This window comes from Saimiri boliviensis, chromosome 12, assembly GCF_048565385.1.
Source record: "Saimiri boliviensis isolate mSaiBol1 chromosome 12, mSaiBol1.pri, whole genome shotgun sequence".
NCBI lineage: Eukaryota > Metazoa > Chordata > Mammalia > Primates > Cebidae > Saimiri > Saimiri boliviensis.
In genome coordinates, this window is record NC_133460.1 from 53,183,687 (window position 1) to 53,207,477 (window position 23,791).

The 23,791-nt window shown below is 40.4% G+C and overlaps 1 protein-coding gene across 2 annotated transcripts in view; it reads left to right on the forward strand.

Moving 5' to 3' along the window:
- VCL (vinculin) overlaps positions 1-23,791 on the forward strand; it is a 127,552-nt gene that overhangs the window by 27,251 nt on the left and 76,510 nt on the right. For both annotated transcript variants that reach the window (XM_003939793.4, XM_003939792.4), the window contains exon 2: positions 21,412-21,482. In XM_003939793.4, the coding sequence (XP_003939842.1) occupies positions 21,412-21,482 (71 nt within the window). The remainder of the gene's footprint in view (positions 1-21,411; positions 21,483-23,791) is intronic.

Genomic DNA, 23,791 nt, shown 5'->3' on the forward strand with positions numbered 1-23,791 from the left:
GGTATAGCCTAATTTGCTAACGAGTTTGGTTGTCTGTGGCAGCTTTTCAATATCTAGGCTGCAGTATTTATGTTTTATATTGGTAAGCAAGTGAAACAAAAGGAAATAAACTTAACATTTCTATAGAAGTCTTTTTCTTGTTTTAGACCAAAGGCTATGTCTAATCTATTAATGTTCTATGATGAGCAGTGATGAAATACAATCTGCAAAAGGCACAAACACAAATAGTATTGCTGGGGCTAGTTTACAGCTTATTTTCTATCAATACATCTCAGCCAGTATGCTCTGGAAGTGCTGCAGCTGTTCTCTTGTTTCACTTTTCAGCAACTTTAGAACTGAATCGGTGCCCAGCTCATATGTAGTCCCACTAAATTGTGTTTGCAGTAGTTGAAAAGAAAAGATAAAAAAAATTAAGGAAAATAGCCTAAAGGTATATAACTTTGAAAGTGTGGATATAATCAAGGACTCTTTACTATGAGCATTTTAATTGGAGGTCTTGCCATTCTACACATGAATATTATAAAATGTATAATACTCTGCCTGTGGCTGCCTGTGAGAAATGTTTTGTAGCTTGAGCAAAGGAATAGAGTAATTTTGCTTGTAGCCTTAATTTAATGAGTCAGAACGTTTATTATGCCTGGAGCCAAATTCAATTACTATATTGTAAAAGTGACTGAATAAACTCCAGTTAGCAAACAGGATGGGCAATGTTAATAAATGCATTTAAAGACTTCTGCAGTGGCTCACACCTGTAATCCCAGCACTTTGGGAGGCCCAGGCAGGCAGATCACCTGAGGTCAGGAGTTCGAGACCAGCCTGGCCAATGTGAGGAAACCCTGTCTCTACTAAAAATACAAAAATTAGCTGAGTATGGTGGCAGGTCCCTGTAATCCCAGCTACTCAGGAGGCTGAGGCAGGAAAATCGCTTGAACCTGGTAATGGAGGTTGCAGTGAGCCAAGATTGCGCCATTGCACTCCAGCCTGGGCGACAAGAGTGAAACTTGGTCTTAAAAAAAAAAAAAAAAAAGAAAAAAGAAAAAGAAAGACTTTTGCCATTGTGTTACTATTTCAAGTTTTCATCACACCTGTAATTTAAAAAAATGGATTGGGAGGGTGGTCTACATTCTTGGTCAGTACTGGTTCAATTTTAAAAGTTACTTAAGGCCAGGCTGACTCAGATGATCATGCCTAAGTAAATAACAGTTAAGGAGCTGAAGCCCTAGTTAAGCCTAACTGATCTTGGTTGTGGAAACCGTTCAGCTTCTAGGACAATGGGACATCAGTTGGTCAGACTGCATTTTGATGATTTATATGTGTACTTGAAGTTTTTCTTTTCTTCCTTGTCATCTGATAGTGCTGTAGAGTTATAGAATCACACAATATAACAGCAGAAAATATTAGACATAATTGAATCCCACTCTCTTATTTTACTTAATTTTTGAGATGAAATCTCACTCTATCGCCCAGGCTGGAGTGCCATGGCACGATCTCGGCTCACTGCAACCTCCGTCTCCCGGGATCAAGTGATTCTCCTGTCTCAGCCTCCTGAGTAGCTGGGATTACAGCTGTGCACCACCATGTCTGGCTCATTTTTTGCATTTTTAGTAGAAATGGGATTTTACTATGTTGGCCAGGCTGATCTCGAACCCTTGACCTCAAACCCTTGACCTCAAAATACACTTGCTTTGGCCTCCAAAAGTGCTGGGATTACAGGTGTGAGCCACCATGCCTGGCCCCACTCTGTTATTTTAAAAAGACACAGTATGGCTGGGTGCGGTGGCTCACACCTGTGATCTTAGCACTTTGGGAGGCTGAGGTTGGAGGATTGCTTGAGGCAAGGAGTTTGAGATCAGCCTAGGCAATATGACAAAACCCCATCTTTACTGAAAATACAAAAATTAGCTGGGTGTGGTAGTGTGCATCTATAGTTCCAGCTACTTGGGAGGCTGAAGTGGGAAGATTGATTGAGTTGAGAAGGTCAATGTTGCAGTGAGCTGAGATCACACCACTGTACTCCAGCCTGGGTGACCGAGCAAAACCCTGCCAAAAAAAAAAAAAAAAAAGGAAAGGGAAGGGGAGGGGAGGGGGAAAGAGAGGAAGGAAGGAAGGAAGTAGTATAGTGGTTTAGGATTAGAGTATAGGTGTGCAGAGGGGAGGGGAGGGGAGGGGGAAAGAGGAAGGAAGGAAGGAAGCAGTATAGTGGTTTAGGATTAAAGTATAGGTGTGCTGAGGTCACCATCATTATTTGAGTAATAATTGAAGCAGTGTTGTTTATCTGGGGTAATACACAAGGTTCGTTGCCTCACACCAAGGAAATCAAGGACGTGAACACACAATAGTAAGGTTAAGAGTGGAAGTTTAATAGGCAAAAGAAAGAGAAGAATTGTCTGCCCAGAGAGAGATCCAGGAGAAAAATGGGTTGCCAGTTCCATGATGAAATGCATGGAGTTTTATAGATGAGCTTGAGGAGGCAGTGTCTGATACATAAGACCCAAAAGATTGGTCGGACTAGGGTCATTTACATAGACCAGGTGTGCCATTTACATACCAGGCAAAGAAGATGGCCACCTCACCCTCATCTTTGATTATGCAGATGGTTCTCTACCTGACGGGCACCATATTGCCTGTTGTTTTACTGTACACATGGTTGACAAAGAAAAGGGAAGATGGAGCCTCCATGTTGAACATGCCTGGCCCCCCGGTAGCCCTTTTCTATAGGCATAGCTGTTGGCATTCACCCATGCAAACTTCTAGCATGCTTTTCTATATCTGCAGCTTGATTTTTCAGGGTGCTCTTTGTTAGAAAAGAAATTATTTGGGGGCTTTTTTATTTAAAGGGAAACCTTGCCGAGAACTCTCTTACCCTCACTAACTGCCTAAATAATTTCTTTCTAGCTCCTGTATTAATATTAGGCAAATCGATGAACTCTGTGATTCTGTTCCTCATCTGTGGCGTAGAATAGTAAATGGAACCTACAGCGTGGGGGTGTTGTAGAGATTTAATGAGGTAATAAAGAACTCTTGACTTACAGCATGTGCTCAGTGAAAAATAGTGTTTTTTTTGAAGGAGAAAACTGAAATCACAAGTGAGTATTGCAATAGCAGAGAGAAGGAAAAAGGAACTAATGTTTATTTAGCCTTTGTTATCTACCAGGCCCTATTCTAGGTGATTTACATATGTATGACATCATTTAGCTCTGAGAGAGATTTTACTTTTTCCATATTACTGATAAGGAGACTGAGGCTCAAAGAGATTAAGTTACTTGCCAAAGGTCACAGATCTGGTAATAACAGAGTGAGGTGAGATTCAGATTCCTGCATTCCAAAGCCCCAGTTCTTTTCCACTATTCTATTACGTTTCAAGGTGAAGAGTAGAACCTCACTTTCCAACATGAAAATAGGTTGCATTTCAAAAATTCATTTACAAATTGGTTGCTTGGTGTTATTTTTCCATGGAGACAATAAGTGGTGGTTACATGCTCAGGCTTATCTGCAAAAGCTATAATGTAATTGCAGTTCTGCACATTTGTGAACTAAAACTATAAGGATAGTTCTAGCTATTAAAGCAGAAAAATAAAAAGCAAGAATGCATTTTAAATTCTGTGGAATGAGAGAAGCACGTTCATTTAGAGTGCAGTGAGGAAGAAGATGGGGAGTTTTGATTCTGGTGGGCTTCTGGTATACTTTCAGGGACTAGACACTCAAACATATTTTTCAAAAAATAATTATATATGAGAGAGATAGGACAGGCGGCAGTGTTGACCTAATTTCCATTGGCAATATTTAGCTTTCCTTTTAAAATATATTTACCCATTTTTTTTTTTTTTTTGTAATGACATGTGGGAGCCCAGAGAGTCACCCAATGGAATCATAGAGTATTAAAGTTTATAGATGTCATGCCTGTAATCCCAGCACTTTGGGAGGCCGAATTGGGTGACTTGTTTGAGGTCAGGAGTTCGAGACCAGCCTGGCCAACATGGTAAAACCCCGCCTCTACTACAAATATAAAAATTAGCCAGGCATGGTGGCAGGCGCCTGTAGTCCCACCTACTCAGGAGGCCAAGGCAGGAGAATCACTTGAACCTGGGAGGGAGAGGTGCAGCCAAGATCATGCCACTGCACTCCAGCCTGGGCAACAGAGCCAGATTCTGTCTCAAAATAAATAAATAAATAGTTTATGGATGTGTTGAAGAAAGAATAAAGATAAAAGAATGTTTTCCTGAGTGAATTGTGTAGGAATTTGAATGAATTGAGCTAAAGAGCATGTGAGCACAGATATGAAAATGATAAAATGAAAATTTAAGGCCGGGCGCGGTGGCTCAAGCTTGTAATCTCAGCACTTTGGGAGGCTGAGGCGGGTGGATCACGAGGTCGAGAGATCGAGACCATCCTGGTCAACATGGTGAAACCCCGTCTCTACTAAAAATACAAAAAATTAGCTGGGCATGGTGGCACATGCCTGTAATCCCAGCTACTCAGGAGGCTGAGGCAGGAGAATTGCCTGAACCCAGGAGGCGGAGGTTGCGGTGAGCCGAGATCGCGCCATTGCACTCCAGCCTGGGTAACAAGAGCGAAAACTCCGTCTCCAAAAAAAAAAAAAGAAAATTTAACCTATTTTATTAATTGTTATCATTTTACTTCAGTTGGCACTTAATTTCTGAGCATATGCTATGTGCCAGTCACCATATGTCATGGCTATGAGGGGAAAAAAACAGTCACAGACCCTAAGTCACAAATTTTCAAAAGAATTTGCTTTGTACTTGAATCATCTACTGAAGATTATATTCAGATCATCCAGTGATGTTTTCCTCCTCATCAGTATTTATGAATATGTAAAGGTTACTTAATTATAACTAGTGGGAATAAGATTGAAGTTTGATTTTTTTTTTTTTTAAACTTTACATTTTTTTTAAAGACAGGATATCCCTTTGTTGCCCAGGTCAGAGTGCAGTGGTGCAATCATAGCTTACTACAGCCTCCATCCCCTGGGCTCAAGTGATTCTCCTGCCTCAGTCTCCCAAGTAGCTAAGACTACAGGCAAAAGCCACCACACCCAGTTAATTTGTTATTTTAATTTTTTTGCAGCGACCAGGTCTTGCTATATTGCCCAGATTGGTCTCAAACTCCTGGCTGCAAGTGATCTTCCAGCTTTGGCTTCCCAAAATGCTGGAATTATAAATGTGAGCCACTGTTCCCAGCCTTAAGTAATCTTTTTTTTTTTTTTTTTTTTGAGGAGTTTAGCTCTTGTTGCCCAGGCTGGAATGCAATGGAGTGATCTTGGCTTACTGCAACCTCCGCCTCCTGAGTTCAAGCTCTTCTCCTGCCTCAGCCTCCCCAGTAGCTGGGATTACAGGCATCTGCTACCATGCCCAGCTAATTTTTGTATTTTTAGTAGACAGGCTTTCACCCTGTTAGCTAGGCTGGTCTCGAAAACCAGACCTCAGGTGATCCGCCCACCTCGGCCTCCCAAAGTGCTCGGATTACAGGTGTGAGCTACTGTGCCTGGCAAGTAATCTTTTTAATTACTAAGAAAACTGGAAAAACTAGAAGAGATTATTAGTAAAAAGTGTTCATTTTATTTTCCCATAATTATTGCTTGATTTCCTGTCACTAGTCAGGACTAAAAGATGGGAGATGTGGGACCTTTGTGTTCTGTTATGTAGCGTTTGCTTATGTATGTTTGCAACCAAAATGGAAACTTAGATTGGGTGCAGTGGCTCATGCCTATAATCCCAACGCTTTGGGAGACCAAGGCAGGTGGATCACCTGAGGTTAGGAGTTTGAGACCAGCGTGACCAACATGTTGAAAACCCATCTCTACTAAAAATACAAACAATTAGCTGGGCGTGGTGTGGGAGGAGAATTGCTTGAACTTGGGAGGCGGAGATTGCAGTGAGCCGAGATTGCGCCACTGCACTCTAGCCTGGGTGACAAAAGTGGAACCCTGTATAGAAAAAAAAGGAAACTTTAGGTATGATTTGGTATACTCTAAATGAGCATAGGGATAGCTGTCACTTAACAAAATATCTTGCTTGCAAGTCAGTTAGTGTACCTGAAACACAGGAAATGGAGCCAAGAGGCTTAGATTCAAATTCAAGTACTGTAACTTTCTCAGATAAATAACTTCTGAGCCTTATATCTAAAGTGAAGAATTTAGATTAGATTGCCACATTTTCTTTTACTCTACAATTCTCTGTGAAATGTGTTTCTTTGAGGGAGTTGGGGAGAAAGTAGATAGTGGGGAAAAGTTCTCTGTGCTGGTGACCCACTTTACTGTTAATTTGGTTCCTCTCCAGAAAACAAGTAGAAGTGGTTATGAAATCTAAAGAAGAATCTTTATTTTTGAGACAGAGTCTCGCTCTGTCACCCAGGCTGGAGTGCAGTTGTATACTATCTTGGCTCACTGCAACCTCCGCCTCCCAGGTTCAAACAATTCTTGTGCCTGGGCCTCTGGAGTAGTTGGAACTACAGCTGGGTGCTACCACGCCCAGCTAATTTTTGTATTTTGAGTAGAGATGGGGTTTCACCATATTGGCCAGGCTGCTCTCAACCTCCTGGCTTCAACCGATTCACCTGGCTTGGCCTCCCAAAGTGCTGGGATTACAGGCGTGCCTCCATACAGAAGAATCTTGAGTTGAGGGAGAAAATGAAGTGTTTGCACAGTGGATGCTTAGTCATGGTATCTTCATAAATGGGAATCTGGTGGCTAACATTTATGTAGCCTTAATTGATAGACTGAGTCTCATGTTGGGTTAGAATAAACAGCTGCTGCCAAGACAGCTTAACATTGGTTCTAAGGAGACTATGTGGTATCAGATAAGTTTGCTTGCCGTTAGAACTTGTCACTGATGTGGTTCATCTGCTGCTTAGCCCTATGTGATTGTGTTCTCACTGATGCATATTTCTATTAATTTTTTTGGCAATTGGTTAAAATTTTGACCTTTAGGCACTAAAGATTTTTCATAACTTTATAGATTATCTACGAAGAATGTTGCTGATGCATTTTAGAATTTATTCTGTGTTTTTCCGATTATGAAGGCAATACATAGTTGATTAAAAAAAAAAAATCCGGAAAGTATAGAAAAGGATTAAGAAGAAAATAAAAATTACTTGAAATTCTACTTTCTGTGATATGTTTGCTTCCAGTTTTTTTTTTTTTTTTTTTTTTTTGAGACGGAGTTTCGCCCTTGTTACCCAGGCTGGAGTGCAATGGCGCGATCTCGGCTCACCGCAACCTCCGCCTCCTGGGGTCAGGCAATTCTCCTGCCTCAGCCTCCTGAGTAGCTGGGATTACAGGCATGTGCCACCATGCCCAGCTAATTTTTTGCACTTTTAGTAGAGACGGGGTTTCACCATGTTGACCAGGATGGTCTCGATCTGTCGACCTCGTGATCCACCCGCCTCGGCCTCCCAAAGTGCTGGGATTACAGGCTTGAGCCACCGCGCCTGGCGTGCTTCCAGTTATTTTTTTCAATGTGGATATATGTTTGGGAGAGAGCGGGATGTTTCCTCATTAGTGAAATAGCTAAGGCTTCGTAAACTTTCACTTAACATGCATGATATTGAGATGTTTGCCTAATGCACTGTGCTAATTAAGGTTGTTAGTTTAATCGGGTGGTACAAACTCTGATGCCTTAGAAGCCAAATAAGTAATGAGCAAATCAGGCCAGTTATAAGCACTGGGGAGTGGTGGCAACTGTGGTAACTGGAAAATGCCAGCCCTGACTGAAGAAGTTACTACCATCTTCAGCTTACTGTTGTCATGTGGAAACAGTGGCCAGTGTTACCAAATCTTCCTAATTGTCAAGAAAGTCCTAGAAGTCTGTTTCTTTCTTTTTTTTTTTTTTGAGATGGAGTTTCGCTCTTCTTACCCAGGCTGGAGTGCAATGGCGCGATCTCGGCTCACCGCCACCTCCGCCTCCTGGGTTCAAGCAATTCTCCTGCCTCAGCCTCCTGAGTAGCTGGGATTACAGGCACGAGCCAGCATGCCCAGCTAATTTTTTGTATTTTTAGCAGAGACGGGGTTTCACCATGTTGACCAGGATGGTCTCGATCTCTCGACCTCGTGATCCACCCGCCTTGGCCTCCCAAAGGGCTGGGATTACAGGCTTGAGCCACCGCGCCCGGCCGTCTGTTTCTTTTTAATGTGAAATTTCCCATGTTAAAAAAAACTGTGCAGGTCAAACAAAATAGTCTGTGTGTTGCACTTGGCCCATAAACTGGCATTTTTTTTGTCACTCCTGACATAAATGCTTCTCAATCTTTCTCGTAGCTCTCACAAGAAGAGAACATTTATTAAAGAAAATGTTGAGAGAAGAGTTTGTAGATAAGGAGTGTCTGAGAATGGCTTCAGGAACTTTTCCCTCCGTATAGACACTGAAAGAGTTGCTTAGTATAGAATGATAAACTCAGTTACAGGAATTAGGCGGTAAAAAAATGAGCAAAATGGACTGGGATTAAGATTAGGTGGAGTGGTGGACATGGTGCAAATGGCCTATTTGGGACATATGGGTTCCAGCAATGTTTTTCCCTGATGGAATGCAGATCCAAATTGGTGCCAGAGCTTCTAATATTTTAAGATACGTCAGAAATTTGGATCTTTGTGAAATTTCTTGATTTTTAGCACCTTTATGCCTAATGTTCCATTATTAGAATGCTAAGCTTGTGGGAGTTATTTATATCCTGCTGCTTAAGGTCATCGCCAAAGTCTGATTTTTCCTCCAACATTTTGCAACCTCTGGCATAAATGGGTTAAAAATACTGTGTGGACCAAACAAAAACCATCCTTGTCCTAAATTCTACAAAAGGCCACTAATTTGCAGCACCTGGCCTAGATCACTGTTTTTCTGCATATGTCCTAGAAATCCTAATTCCATCATATATTAATAGGTGTTAAGAAATAAGGAATTCTTGGTCAAAGGAATTTGGAAAATGGTGGATTAAACAAAACTTTTTGAACACATTTCCTGACTGAAGGTTATTGTAGATCCTCAATTATGCTAATATGCCTTGTAAATTCCTAAGAAGATATAGCCCATTACCTCACAGTTACAGTTAGGTCTCTATCAAGGGTGGCCTTCCTCCTGTAGAGGTTAGTCTCTGTACTTCTCTCCAGATTCCCACCCTGTCTCTTCAGGGACCTGGCTTCAGAAGAAATCTCTTATTTCTTGCCTGTTTTCCTGTAGCCTATTAGTGTGCTTGGTTTTCTCCAGTTTAACAAAATGACAACCTTTCCTTATACCATATACAAATATTGACTCCAAATGGATCATAGACCTAAGTGTAAGAGCTAAAACTATAAAATTCTTAGAATAAAACATGGAAGTATATCTTCATGACCTCAGGTTAGATGAAGGCTTCTTATATGTTACACCAAAAGCACAAATAGCAAAAGACAAAACAACAGGAAAAAAAGCACAAGCAAAGAAAATCACAAGCAACAAAAGAAGACAAGCTAAGCTATAATCCCAGCAGTTTGGGAGACCCCTTGGGCAGATTACTTGAGCCCAGAAGTTTGAGACCAGCCTGGGCACCATGGTAAAACCCTGTCTCTACAAAAAATACTCAAATTTAGCTGGGTGTGGCCGGGTAATCCCAGCTCACGCCTGTAATCCCAGTACTTTGGGAGGCCAAGGCGAGTGGATCACTTGAGGTTGGGAATTCAAGACCAGCCTGACCAACATGGTGAAACCCTATCTCTACTAAAAATACAAAATTAGGCAGGTGGGCTGGCATATGCCTATAATCCCAGATAACTCGGGAGGCTGAGGCAGGAGAATCGCTTGAACTCGGGAGGCGGAGGTTGTGGTGAGCCAAGATCACACCGTTTGCACTCCAGCCTGGGTAACAAGAGTGAATCTCCATCTCAAAAAATAAAAAAATTAGCTGGGCATGGTGGTATACACCTGTAGTTGCAGTTCAAGACCAGCCTGACCAACATGGTGAAACCCTATCTCTACTAAAATACAAAATTAGGCAGGCGGGCTGGCATATGCCTATAATCCCAAATACTCGGGAGGCTGAGGCAGGAGAATCGCTTGAACCCGGGAGGCGGAGGTTGTGGTGAGCCAAGATGACGCCATTTGCACTGCAGCCTGGGCAACAAGAGTGAAACTTCATCTCAAAAAAGAAAAAAATTAGCCAGGCATGGTGGTATACACCTGTAGTTGCAGCTACTCAGGGGGCTGACATGGGAGGATTACCTGAGCCTAGGGAGATGGAGGCTGGAGTGAGCCATGATTATGCCACTGCACTCTAGTCTGAGTGACAGAGACTCTGTTTCAAAAAAAATAAAAGCTATATTTTAGTCTTAAATTGGCCTTAATCCATTAAAAACTTGTGCTGCAAGGGACACTATTAAGAAAGGGAAAGAAACCCACAGACTGGGAAGAATATTTGCAAAAGATAAATAACTCAAAATATTGGCAAGGGGCCAGGCACGGTAGCTCACGCCTATAATCCCAGCACTTTGGGAGACCAAGGCAGGCAGATCACCTGAGGTCAGGAGTTAGAGAGCAGCCTGGCCAACATGATGAAACCCCGTCTTTACCAAAAAAATATTAGCCAGGCGAGGTGGTGCATGTCTGTAGTCCCAGCTACTTAGGAGGCTGAAGCAGGAGAATCTTTTGAACCCGGGAGGTGGAGGTTGCAGTGAACACAGATTGCACCACTGCACTCTACCCTGGATTAACAGAGTAAGACTCTTGTCTCAAAAAAAAAAAAAAAAAAAAAAAAAAAAAAAATTGCAAGGGATCTGAATAGACATTTCTCACAAGTAGATATATAAACGGTCAATAAACACATAAAAAGATGCTCAACATCATTAGTCATCAGGTCAAAACCACAGTGAGATACCACTTCACTTAGATGGCTGTAATTAAAAAGATAATAACAAGTGTTGCCAGGGATGTTGAGAATGGAACCCTCACATGTAGCTGCTGCGAATGTTAAATGGTTTAGCCTCTTTTGAAAATAGTCTGGCATTTCCTCAAATGGTTAAACAGAGAGATAACATGTGACCCAGCAATTCAATACCTAGGTTTATAACCAGGAGAACTGAAAACATGTTCATTTTTTTTTTTTTGGATGGAATCTCGCTCTGTCGCCCAGGCTGGAGTGCAATGGCGCGATTTCAGCTCACTGCAGCCTTCTCCTCCTGGGTGCAAGCAATTCTCCTCCCTCAGCCTTCCAAGTAGCTGGGACTACAGGCACCCACCACCATGCCCAGCTAATATTTGTATTTTTAGTAGAGACGGGGTTTCACCATGTTGTCCAGGATGGTCTCAATCTCTTGACCTCGTGATCTGCCTGCCTCGGCCTCCCAAAGTGCTGGTATTACAGGTGTGAGCCACCATGCCCAGTCTGAAAACATGTTCACACAAAATCTTGTACACTAATGTTTGTAGCAGCATTATTCATAATAGCCAAAAAGTGAAAACAACTCAGGTGTCCATCAACTGATGAATGGACAGACAAAATGTGGTATAACCATACAATGAAATATGATTTGGCAATAAAAAGAAATGAAGTACTGATACATACTACAGCATGAAAGAAACTAGTCAGTAAAAAGCACATCTTTGTGATTCTATTTATATCAAATATTTAATAAGTAAATCTGTAGAGACAAAGTAGATTAGTGATTACCTAAGAGTAGGTGGTGGTGAGGATGGGTTGAGACTAAATGGGGGTGGTGTTGACTGCTGTTGGTTACTAGATCTCTTTTTGGAGTGATGAAAATGTTCGAAAATTGACTGTGGTGATGGTTGCACAACTCTGTGAATATCTTAATGACACCATTAACCTCTCTATGGCAGTTGATGCTTTTGACTGTTCCTGAAACTCTCTCTTTTGGCTTTTATGACACAGTTCTACTAATCCCCCTTCCCCTACCTCTGACATTTTCTTCCCAGCTCTTTTCACCAGCTTGTTCTTCCACCAGCTACTTATCTGTTAGTGGTGTTGGGTCGTGATTTCATTCATTATCCATGGCTTTTAGACGTCTGATTTGCCTGTTACTTGTGAATCAATTTTTCTAGTCTAGGTAAGTGAACTGAGGAACTATCTTTTCAGTTGCTTATTGGACATCTCCCTTTGAACATCCCCAGTGCTAATTAGTTTCTCTCTCAGATCTGGTTTTCTTCCTATGTTACCAATTGACTCAGTCACTTGAGCCAGGGGCTTGGAGTCATCCTAGATTTCTCTCTCACACTCCACGTGGCGTGTCATTCAGCTGCCTTTCTTACACCTGCCCTCTCATCTCCATTCACACTGCTGCTATTTCTGTTACAGTTAATCTGTAGTTTATCTTTCACTAAGACTCTAAGCTCCATGAGATCTGGAGCCATGTGTGTTTTCTTCATCACTGTCTGTAATGCAGGATACATTGCATGTTATATAAATAATATTTGTTAGCCGGGCGCGGTGGCTCAAGCCTGTAATCCCAGCACTTTGGGAGGCTGAGGCGGGTGGATCACGAGGTCGAGAGATCGAGACCATCCTGGTCAACATGGTGAAACCCCGTCTCTACTAAAAATACAAAAAATTAGCTGGGCGTGGTGGCGCGTGCCTGTAATCGCAGCTACTCAGGAGGCTGAGGCAGGAGAATTGCCTGAACCCAGGAGGCGGAGGTTGCGGTGAGCCGAGATCGCGCCATTGCACTCCAGCCTGGGTAACAAGAGCGAAACTCTGTCTCAAAAAAAAAAAAAAAAAAAAAAAAAAATATTTGTTGATTGAATAAATGAACTCACAAATGAACTTGTCTTCCTAGTTTTCTTCACTCTGATCCATTCTTGCTGCTGATATTTTCTGCTTCAAATGCAGACCTAACAATGCCTTTTACTTAGAATAATTAAATAATTCTCCATTGCTTAGAGGATAAGTCCATTGCATTGCATTGCATTGCATACAAGCCCCTCCATGATGTGGCCCTTTTCTGCGTTTCCAATTTCCTGTCCTCTCCACAACTTCTCTCTATCCAATTCCCTGTTTTCCAGCAGTGTTTCCTGAACTGGCTGTGTTTTCCCCTATCTTGTGCTTTTAACTGGAAAGCCCTCCTTTTTACCTTGAATCTCATTAGTTCTGGAGAACTCTTAGTCTGCCTTTCTAGAGTTTCTCTTCCTCTGTGAAACTTCGCATACCTCACCTATGCAGAGCAGAAACTTGGATGTAACTCTACTAGAGCATGCATTGTATTGCATTATTTGTTTAAGCATTTGTCTGTGAATAGCATGGACTGAGTCTCACTTTTGTATCCCCATCAAAAGCAGTGGACACAGTGCCTACCACATGGGAAGTACTCATTAAGTGCTTGATTAAATAAGTTGGAAATCAGAGTAGGTTAGAGAGTTTTAGTTTTTCTGGATGTGGTGTCTTAAAACACTGGACTCTGGCTGGCCATCAGTGAATGATGTACAAAGGATAGCAGTGAGGGGTTGATGGATCACAAGTACATCACCACTCCAGAAAAACAATAGAAAGTATTGCTGATGGTGAGTCACATACATTATTATTATCCTTTTATGACTGAGGCCTGGTTCTGGACACAGCTACAATCAGAATGGTTGTTCAGTGTAATGGATTGATCAGGCTAACTCTTATGCCATAAGACATTGATTTGAGCCACAGTAAGTACAGGCAAATGGGTACACATAACTGTGTCTGGTCACAGTCAATTGGTCACAATTAATTGGCCCTATGGGTTGGCAACTCTGCAAAGGCTTACATTTTCATCACATGTATCCTCTTATCTGAATACATTAAGAACCTATTGTCTAAATACATTAAGAGCATTTCCCTACCAGCTTTTTAATGTAATGCTCCTTAGTTACCACGTACTCTGTACAAATCAGTAACACAAGTCTTCCCAGCTTTGTTTTGTCTTTGTTTTCTTGTACTTAGTCTGGCTAAGGGAGACATCTACATTAACATAGTTTTTAGTCTAGGTAGTGACTTCAACCAGCCAACCTTTTCTCTTTTTTTTTTTTTTTTTGCTGGAAAAAAACCAAATCTCTCTACATTACTGAACCAAATCAAGTAGACTGTGATGAAAGGAATAATAATAACAACAGCGGAAGACAAAAGGCCTCTCACATAGAATTTTGAACTAAAGTCACATATTGAACAAAAGATATTTAAATTAACTACTGAACAAAGTAAGAGCTCTTCAAAAGAAACAGGGCTTCCTGCCAAGCCCCCTAAAAATGCCCCCAGGCCTCTTACTCATTCACCACCCTTATTTCAGTTAATGTGTAAAGATGTTTTATTTCTTATCTCATTTTCTTCCCACCACCTAGTGGACACATAGTTGGCACTTACTGCTTGTTTATTGAATTGAATGGAATCAAGCCCTAAGAGTTAAAGGCTATTCTCTGAAGAAGAAAATAATCGAGAAATAATTTTGTCAGTGAATAGAACCAACAAATCTGAGTTTCTCTAGCAACGGAATAAAGTTAGGAAGGGATAACATATACAATTGGCCCTCTGTTTCTGTGGGTTCCACACCTGTGCATTTAACCTACTATGGATTGAAAATATTCAGAAAACAAGGATGGTTACATCTGTGTTGAACATGTACAGATTTTTTTCCTTGTCTTTATTCCCTAAACAATACAGTATAACAACTATTTACATAACATTTATGATATAATTGGTATTATAAACGAGAGATGCTTTAAAGTATGTGGGAGGATGTGTGTAAGCTACATGCAAATACTATGCCATTTTATTGAGCATCTGTGGGTTTTGGTATTTGAAAGGGGGTCATGGAACCAATTCCCCATAGATATGGTGAGACATGACTACATTTATTATAAAGTTAGATTACTCCAAAAGGGTTGTTTTTAAATAATGACCCAGAGAAACCTATTTAGACTATAAGATTTGTTTGTTCTTTTCTCTGTTTCTGTTTTTGTTTTTTTTTTTTAGATTGAGTTTTGCTCTTGTCACCCAGGTTGGAGCACAATGGCGCAATCTCTGCTCACTGCAACGTCTGCCTCCCGGGTTCAAGCGCCTGTAATCCTGAGTAGGTGGGATTATAGGTGCCCACCACAACGTCCAGCTAATTGTTTGTATTTTTAGTAGAGACAGGGTTTCACCATGTTGGCTGGGCTGGTCTTGAACTCCTGATCTCAGGTGATCTGCCTGCCTTGGCTTCCCAAAGTGCTGGGATTACAGGGATGAGCCACTGTGCCTAGCTTTTCTGTTTCTTTTTAACACTTTAATCCATAGGGCTTTTTTTCAAAAGGAATAAGATTTATTTTAAGGCATAAAAATATCAGGCATCTGACAGGTGTGGTGGCATGCACCTGAACACCCAGCTACTTGGGAGTTTGAAGGTGGGAGGATTCCTTGGACCCCATCAGTTTGAGTCCAGCCTAGGCAATATAGCAAGACCCCATCTTAAAAAAAAAAAAAAAAAGGTAAAAAAGAAGCATTTGTTGATTCTTACTGACCTGTTTGCAAAGTTGTAGTATATATTGGGAGTCATGTTACGCCACATTAAGCTGACCTCTAAGAATAACATTTCCCCCCAGCCATGAAGATTCCTGCTAGTTAACAAAAAATATTTTATGAATTAAACCCTTTCTTGTTTATTCTACCCTATTTTTAATCTGGAAAAGAGGGGTGCTATGGAAACCTGTTTTGATGGTGATAGGAGAGTACAGGAAAATGCATTTTCTGTCATCAGTGGGTTAATGGCTTAAAAATCAGAGATTTAGGCCGGGTGCAGTGGCTCAAGCCTGTAATCCCAGCACTTTGGGAGGCCGAGGCGGGTGGATCACGAGGTCGAGAGATCGAGACCAACCAGGTCAACTTGGTGAAACCCCGTCTCTACTAAAAATATAAAAAATTAGCTGGGCATGGTGGCGCATGCCTATAATCCCAGCTACTCAGGAGGCTGAGGCAGGAGAATTGCCTGAACCCAGGAGGCAGAGGTTGCGGTGAGCCGAGATCGCGTCATTGCACTCCAGCCTGGGTAACAAGAGCGAAACTCCGTCTCAAAAAAAAAAAAAAAAAAATCAGAGATTTGTCTTTAGTTCTCCTAGACAGGCTTTTCCAGTTCCCAAATAGGACATACCTTTCTGGTTCTATAGATCTTTAGAAAGTGGTTCTTTGGAAGTTCTTGACTTGTTACTTTGTTGATAGAACACTGAATTGTAAAAGTCTAGAAGAGAGGATGACAATCTTTGAATAAATGGGCAGGTCAGGGTAACATAATCTTTTTGCCTTCACTTAGCATACAAAGTCCTTTCTAAACTAACTGAGCTTTAGAAGGACACACCAGCCTGTCCTTCTAATCCAGGCCACCTTGTACTCGCATATCGGACTGAGCCTTCTTTGCCTGTGCTCTTCTTTCTTGTTGGGCTGTCTGATTCTTCTCTACTGGGCAGCTTCTCCTTTCCAGGCCTGGCTTCTTTCTTCTAAGACACCACATAGCAAAGACATAAGTGAAGGTTAATCTAGTAGCTGTGTGAAGGATGAATTGGAAAGAAGAGTGTGGAGGAACAAGACCTGTTTTAGGAGACAGTGAAGGTCTTATGGATTTGAGCTGCCTGATACGGTAGCCACTAGCTGCATGTGGCAATTAAAATAAAATAAAAGTAAAAATTCAGTTCTTCAGTTATACTGGCCACATTTTTCTTTTTTTTTGAGACGGAATCTCGCTCTTTTGCCTTGCTCTGTCCCCTAGGCTGGAGTGCAGTGGCACAATCTCAGCTCACTGCAACCTCCGCCTCCCGGGTTCAAGTGATTCTTCTGCCTCAGTCTCCTGAGTAGACGGGATTATAGGTGTCCACCAGCATACCCAGCTAATTTTCATATTTTTAGTAAAGACAGCATTTCACCATGATGGCCAGGCTGGTCTTGAACTCCTGACCTCACGTGATCCATTCACCTCGGCCTCCCAAAGCATTGGGATTATGGGCATGAGCCACTGTGCCTGGCCATGTGATTTTTTCCCCCTTACCTCAGTCTGATCTTCATCCCCCACCCCGCCCAGTCCAAGAACAAGTCCTAATAATAGTTCTTCCTTCAAAAGGTAACACAATTCTATTCTTTTCTCCATTTCTATTTTTACTACTTAAGTAGTTTTAAGTCACTACTATTCACTCTCCTGACTGACTACACTAACCTTCCTGCAATCATCTGGGAGAGTGGTACTGGTTACCCTGCTTTCCCCTCACCCCCTAAAAATAGGCAAAATGACCTTTTAAAAAGAAAATCAGGCCAGGCATGGTGGCTTATGCCTGTAATCCCAGCAGTTTGGAAGGCCAAGGCAGGAGGATTGCTTGAGCATGGGAGTTTGAGATCAGCCTGGGAAACATAGTGAGACCCCATCTCTACAAAAGAAAAAAAAATTAGCTGGGCGTGGTGGCTCTTGCCTGGAGTCCTAACTGCTCCGGAGGGAGGATCACTTGAGCCCACGATCACTTGATTGCGCCACTGTACTCAAGCCTGCGCCGTGGAGCCAGATCCTGTCTCTTAAAAAAAAAAAAAGAAAAAAAAAAAAGATTAATCTCTTGTTTAGAACTCCTGCCTCCTATTGTACTGATAAAGGATTCCAAATATTTCAAGCTGGCCTAAAAGGCTCTTTATGATCTGGTCCTTGCCTTCTTACCCAACCTATTCACCACACCACACTTCCCTCCCTCCCTGAGCTTCAGCCACTCTGGCCTCTTTCAGGTTTTTAAAATACACCAGATCTTTCTTGCTTTAGGGCCTTTTTCGGGCTACTCCCCCTGCATTGTTCTTGCCTAGCTGTTTCATGTGTGGCTGCTTCTTAGTTTCAAAGTCTCAGCTCCAATGTTGCTTCTTTGTCTACTTTCCAAAGTAGACTCCTCTGCTTCTAGCCCGTACTCTTTACAGCACCACTCTTACCATTATCTGGAATCACACTTGTTCATTTATGTGACTCTCTGTCTCTCCCTACTAGACTATAAGTTCCATGAGGGTAGAAAACTTATTTTTATTCTCTGCTCTATTTCTGCTACCTAAACAGTGCCTGGCACATATAGCTGTGCTAAAAACAATGTTTAATAACACCGAATAACTTACTATTTTCTAAAGGAGATGTAAGAGGAACTCACCTAGTTCTCCCTCCCAATCTTGTTCTCTGTGTCTGTGTCCCTCCTTTCCCCCACGTATATAAAAGGGATCTCTGTGTGTCTTAAATGTGAATATTTTTCTAGGCCCTTTATACTGAAAGTGAACCAGCAACTTTGTGGCTGAACTTCATCTTTTACTTCATGAAATCATGGCCACAGCTTTTGAATGGTTGGTTTCAGTTGGAAAATATAGTGAACAATACATCTGGAAATATTCTGTCATGTTTTGAGCTGAGAAACTCTACAGAACCAGCTGCTGATTTAAAAGCCTTTTATTATGATACAGATAGTCTATTGTCTACAGAAGCACTGGCTATTTTATAGGGGTAGATATGTGTTGCTTTTTCTAGCTATTAACTTGAGAGAAAAAACTAGTATTCATAATTTATGCATGGCTTATAGTCCCTGAGAATAGTTTATTGTGTTATTTTCTTTAGCTGATTTACTCTACATTTAGAGATTTTTTGAGACAGGGTCTTCCCCTGTTGTCCAGGCTGGAGTGCAATGGTATAAAACACACCTGACTGCAGGCTCAACCTCCTGGCCTGAAGTGATCCTCTGACCTCAGCCTCCTAAGCAACTGGGACCACAGGTGTGAACCACCACACGCAACTAATTTTTAGTTTTTTGTAGATTCAGGGTCTCACTATGTTGCCCAGTCTGGTCCCAAACTCATGGTCTAAAGTAATCCTCTCACCTTGGCCTCTCAAAGTGCTGGGAATAGTAAGTGTGCACCACTGTGGCAGCCAGGATTTCTCTTACTCCATTTTTTTTCTTTAAACTTAATCAAAAGTTAAATGGTTAAATAGTAGGCTGGTATGTTTTCCATTCTGGGGTTTTTTAATATCACAGATTTCTGCATTAAAATAAGGTTTATAATTATGATTTAGTACTCCCAGGTGGCTTTATATGGTTCAAATGGGTGAATTTCACCATTTACTATATTAAAGTTTACTCTTATACTTTATAATATATGAATATAGTGGAAGAGAAGTTGACATTCAATACCTGCATATAAATAATTTTCAAGAAAGTGAATATGTATACTATTAGTGATAAATATATAACTTGGTAGTGTGATATTTTATATTTTGATAATTAAAAAAAATTTCTGACCATTACTATTTGGAAGATTTATATAAAATGACAGATAATTATGTACTAAGATTATTATCTAGGAAATAATTACATCTAAATAACTTACCTGGGAATTGTTGCTCATGCCTGTAGTCTCAGCACTTTGGGAGGCCAAGGTGGGTGGATCACTTGAGGTCAGGAGTTTGAGACCAGCCTAGCCAACATGGTAAAACCCCATCTCTACTAAAAAATAAAAAAAAAAAAAAAAAAAAAAAAAGATTAGCTGGGTGTGGTGGCACATGCCTGTAGTGCCAGCTACTTGGGAGGCTGAGGCATGAGAATCACTTGAACCTGGGAGGCCAAGGTTTCAGTGAGCTGAGATTGTGCCATTGCACTTCAGCCTGGGCAACAGAGACTCTCTCAAAAACACAAACAAAAAATAACAAAACAACTTAGAGTAACAATTTAGTATTTTTAAATTACAAAAATTACTTTAACATTTACATTTCAGGAAATTAGAAAATAGGAAATACAGATACAAATTCACTCAATTTCCTAAGCATTAGTACAACCACTGTAATATTTGAAAAATATTCTTTCGGTTGGGCATGGTGGCTTACGCCTGTGATCTCAGCACTTTGGGAGACTGAGGCGGGTGGATCACTTGAGGTCAGGGGTTTGAGACCAGCCTGGCCAACATGGTAAAACCCCATTTCTACTAAAAATACAAAATTCAGCTGGGCATAGTGGTGTGCACCTGTAATCCTAGCTACTAGGGAGGCTGAGGCATGAGAATCGCTTGAACCTGGGAGGCGAAGTTTGGCAGTGAGCTGAGATTGTGCCATTGCACTCCAGCCTGGGTGACAGAGTGAGACACCATCACAAAAGAAAAAAAAATCTGTTTGTGTGTGTATTCTTTCAGTGTTGTTGCTTTATTTATACATGTGGGGTTTTTTGGGTACTCATAATGTGCTTGTTATTTATATTCTTCTTTTAAGTGAAATGTCATAAACGGTTTCCTATAATGCTAAGTTTCTATAACCATTGTTTTAATGGCCCACATAGTACTCAACCTAACAATATATCTTAATTTACTTAACTATTCCTCTTTGTTGGAGGAGTTATTTATGAATTGTTTTAGCTTTTATAACTTCATCATAGTGAATACTTTGTTGAATATTGTTTTTATTACCACATTTGGTATTACTGCTTATAAGGTATATTCTCATAAGTGGAATTTCTAGGTATGACATTTTTTTATGTCTCCTAAAACATTCTAGCACATGATTTTCCAAAGAGAATATATCAGTTTATATCACCACCTGCAGGGTATAAAACTATCTTTTCCATTATTGCATTTAGCATTATATGTTCTTTCTTTTTTAACTTGCATTATAATTAGGGAAAAATACCATTTTTTAATTTTAATTTTTTTGATTACTAGTGAAGTTGCATATTTTCTTTTCTTTTCTTTCTTTTTTTTTTTTTGAGACGGAGTTTCGCTCTTGTTACCCAGGCTGGAGTGCAATGGCATGATCTTGGCTCACTGCAACCTCCGCCTCCTGGGTTCAGGCAATTCTTCTGCCTCAGCCTCCTGAGTAGCTGGGATTACAGGCACGCACCACCATGCCCAGCTGATTTTTTTGTATTTTTAGTAGAGTTGGGGTTTCACTATGTTGACCAGGATGGTCTCGATCTGTTGACCTCGTGATCCACCTGCCTCGGCCTCCCAAAGTGCTGGGATTACAGGCGTGAGCCACCGCGCCTGGCCGAAGTTGCATATTTTCATGTTTGGTTTCTAGTGTCAGAATCATAGTAGCTTAAAATATTTTTTCCAGTTCCAATAACTTCATTTTTTTATACAGATGTTTTTGTCTGTTTGACTTGATTCATGTAGTTCAAACATTTAGAGATGTAGCAGAGTTTTTCAGCTAAACACACACACGTATATTCTCAACAATGAATTTTTCCTATTATGTTCAATAATGCTTTCAAATTAGTTACTCTGGAGAAGGAGTAATACATTATGTTTGTATTCCATATTGTTATTCTAGTATATTGTGAAGGCATATTATGTGAGTAATCTTAAAAAATTTTTTAAATCCAGAATTTTCCCTTAAATCTAGAAATTTTAATGATAGATTATGTTTATGTTTCAAATATGCTTAAGTAATAATTTTTTTAAGTCTGAGAATTTATACTTGAATTATGAATTTTTTTCCCCTTGTAGGTTGGAAAAGAGACTGTTCAAACCACTGAGGATCAGATTTTGAAGAGAGATATGCCACCAGCATTTATTAAGTAAGTAATTAAAACATTCTTGGGTTGCTAAGCAGAATAATACTATTGATAGGAAGAAAAAGTAGTTGATTTCAGTAACACCTTTTTTTTTTATATAAAACTTTTGTTTACAATTGAAATTTCAATATTTTTGTCTTCTAACTTTTAAAAAATCTGTTCATTTTAGTCTTTGATATTAGGCATTTTTGACATACTATTTTTTTTTTTTTTTGAGAAGGAGTTTTACTCTTGTCACTCAGGTTGGAGTGCAGTGGCATGATGTCAGCTCGCTGCAACCTCTGCATCTTGGGTTCAAGTGATTCTCCTGTCTCAACCTCCCAAGTAGCAAGCATGTGCCACCACTACCAGCTAATTTTTGTAATTTTTAGTAGACATGGGGTTTCACCATGTTGGCCAAGCTTGTCTTGAACTCCTGACCTCAGGTGATCCACTTGCCTTGGCTTCCCAAAGTGCTGAGATTACAGGTGTGAGCCACTGTACCTGGCTGATTTTTGACATAATAATGTTTAATAAAACCATGACTTTTGAGCTTTTCATTCCAGAAAGAAAAGGATTTAGAGACCCATTCTGACTATAGCATGCATGAATCTGCTTTGTATACTAGGCACCTTTGCTTGGAGATAAGGGAATAATAGTAGATATAAACTTTTAAAAATTATTGTTTCATATTTTCAGTTATATTTTAAATTTAAGTTATATTTATATATTTCCTATTACTCCTAAAAACAATTTCCAGACTTTTTGGCCTATTCTCCATAAAATAAACAGACTTAACTAATGTTTGAATACTTAAAACTTTGTAGGTTCTTATATTGTCTTTCATTAGTGGTTTTGTTTTACATGGCAGTCAAGTCCTAAACAAAAGTAAAGGCTGATGTGTAGGACAAAAAAAGTAGAACTCATAGAAGTCAGTGAGAATAACATAAGATTTTTCAAAAAGAAGGTGTGTGAAGGACTTGAATAGACACCTCAAAAGAGATGAAATTTAAGTGGCCAATAAATATATGAAAAAATGTTTTGTCTCAGTCATCAGAGAAGTGCAAATTATTTTGTTATGCACCCTAAATTAAGAAGTCTGATTATATCAGTCATTGATAAGATGTAGAGCAACTGGAATGTTCTTACACTGCTGTTGGGAATGTAAATTGGTGCAGCCACTTTGGAAAACAGTTTGACATTAGTAAAGTAGAAGATAAGCAGTTATGTTCCCTAGAGATACTTGTGTGCATGCACACTAGCATCGATATAAAAAACATTTCTATCAGCATTGTTCATGATGACTCCACTGATCTATCTAGAGTGGAATGGATAAAAATAATCATGGTATAGTCAGAAATTGTAATATTAATCAGTAATGAAAAAGAGTGAGAAATTTTCACTTTAAAATGGTGAATTCTATGCTATATGAGTTTCATTTCAATTAAAAAACAAAACAAAACAAAACAATGAGACCAGGCGCAGTGGCTCACACCTTTAATCCCAGCACTTTGGGAGGCTGAGGAGGGCAGATCACTTGAGCCCAGGAGTTTGAAACCAGCCTGGGCAACATGGTGAAAACTCATCTTTACAAAAAATTAGCTGGGTGTGGTGATATGAGCCAGTAGTCCCAGCCACCCAGGAGGCTGAAGTGGGAGGATCACCTGAGCCTGGGAAGTTGAGGCTTCAGTGAGCTCTGACTGCACCACTGCACTTCAGCTGGGTGACAGAGTGAAACCCTGTATCTAAAACAATAAATAAAAAGAAAGAAGAGAAATGAATGGTCAAAAATAATTGAGGGAAATAAAAGACAGTCAGATAGATAGATAGATAGATAGATAGATAGATAGACAGACAGATATGTAGGTTCCACTTACTTAAAGTTTAAGAATGGCCAGTTGCGATGATTCACACCTATAATCCCAGTGCTTTGGGAGGCTGAGGCAGGTGGATCACTTGAGGTCAGGAGTTCAAGACCAGCTGGTCAACATGGTGAAACCCCATCTGTACTAAAAATATAAAAATTAGCCAGGTGTGGTGGTGTACACCTGTAATCCCAGCTACTTGGGAAGCTGAGGAGGGAGAATCGCGTGCACCTGGAAGGTGGAGGTTGCAGTGAGCCAAGATCATGCCATTGCACTCCAGCCTGAGTGACAGAGTGAGACTCTGTCTCAAAAAAAAAAAAAAAAATTCAAAAACATGCAGAAATAAACTATGTTGTTTAGATATGTTTATTTATATGGTAAAAAGATAAAGAAGAGTAAGGAATAATGGTCACCACAACCAGGGTAGTCCTATCTCTGGGAAGGAGGAAGAGGTCTATACTAAGAGAG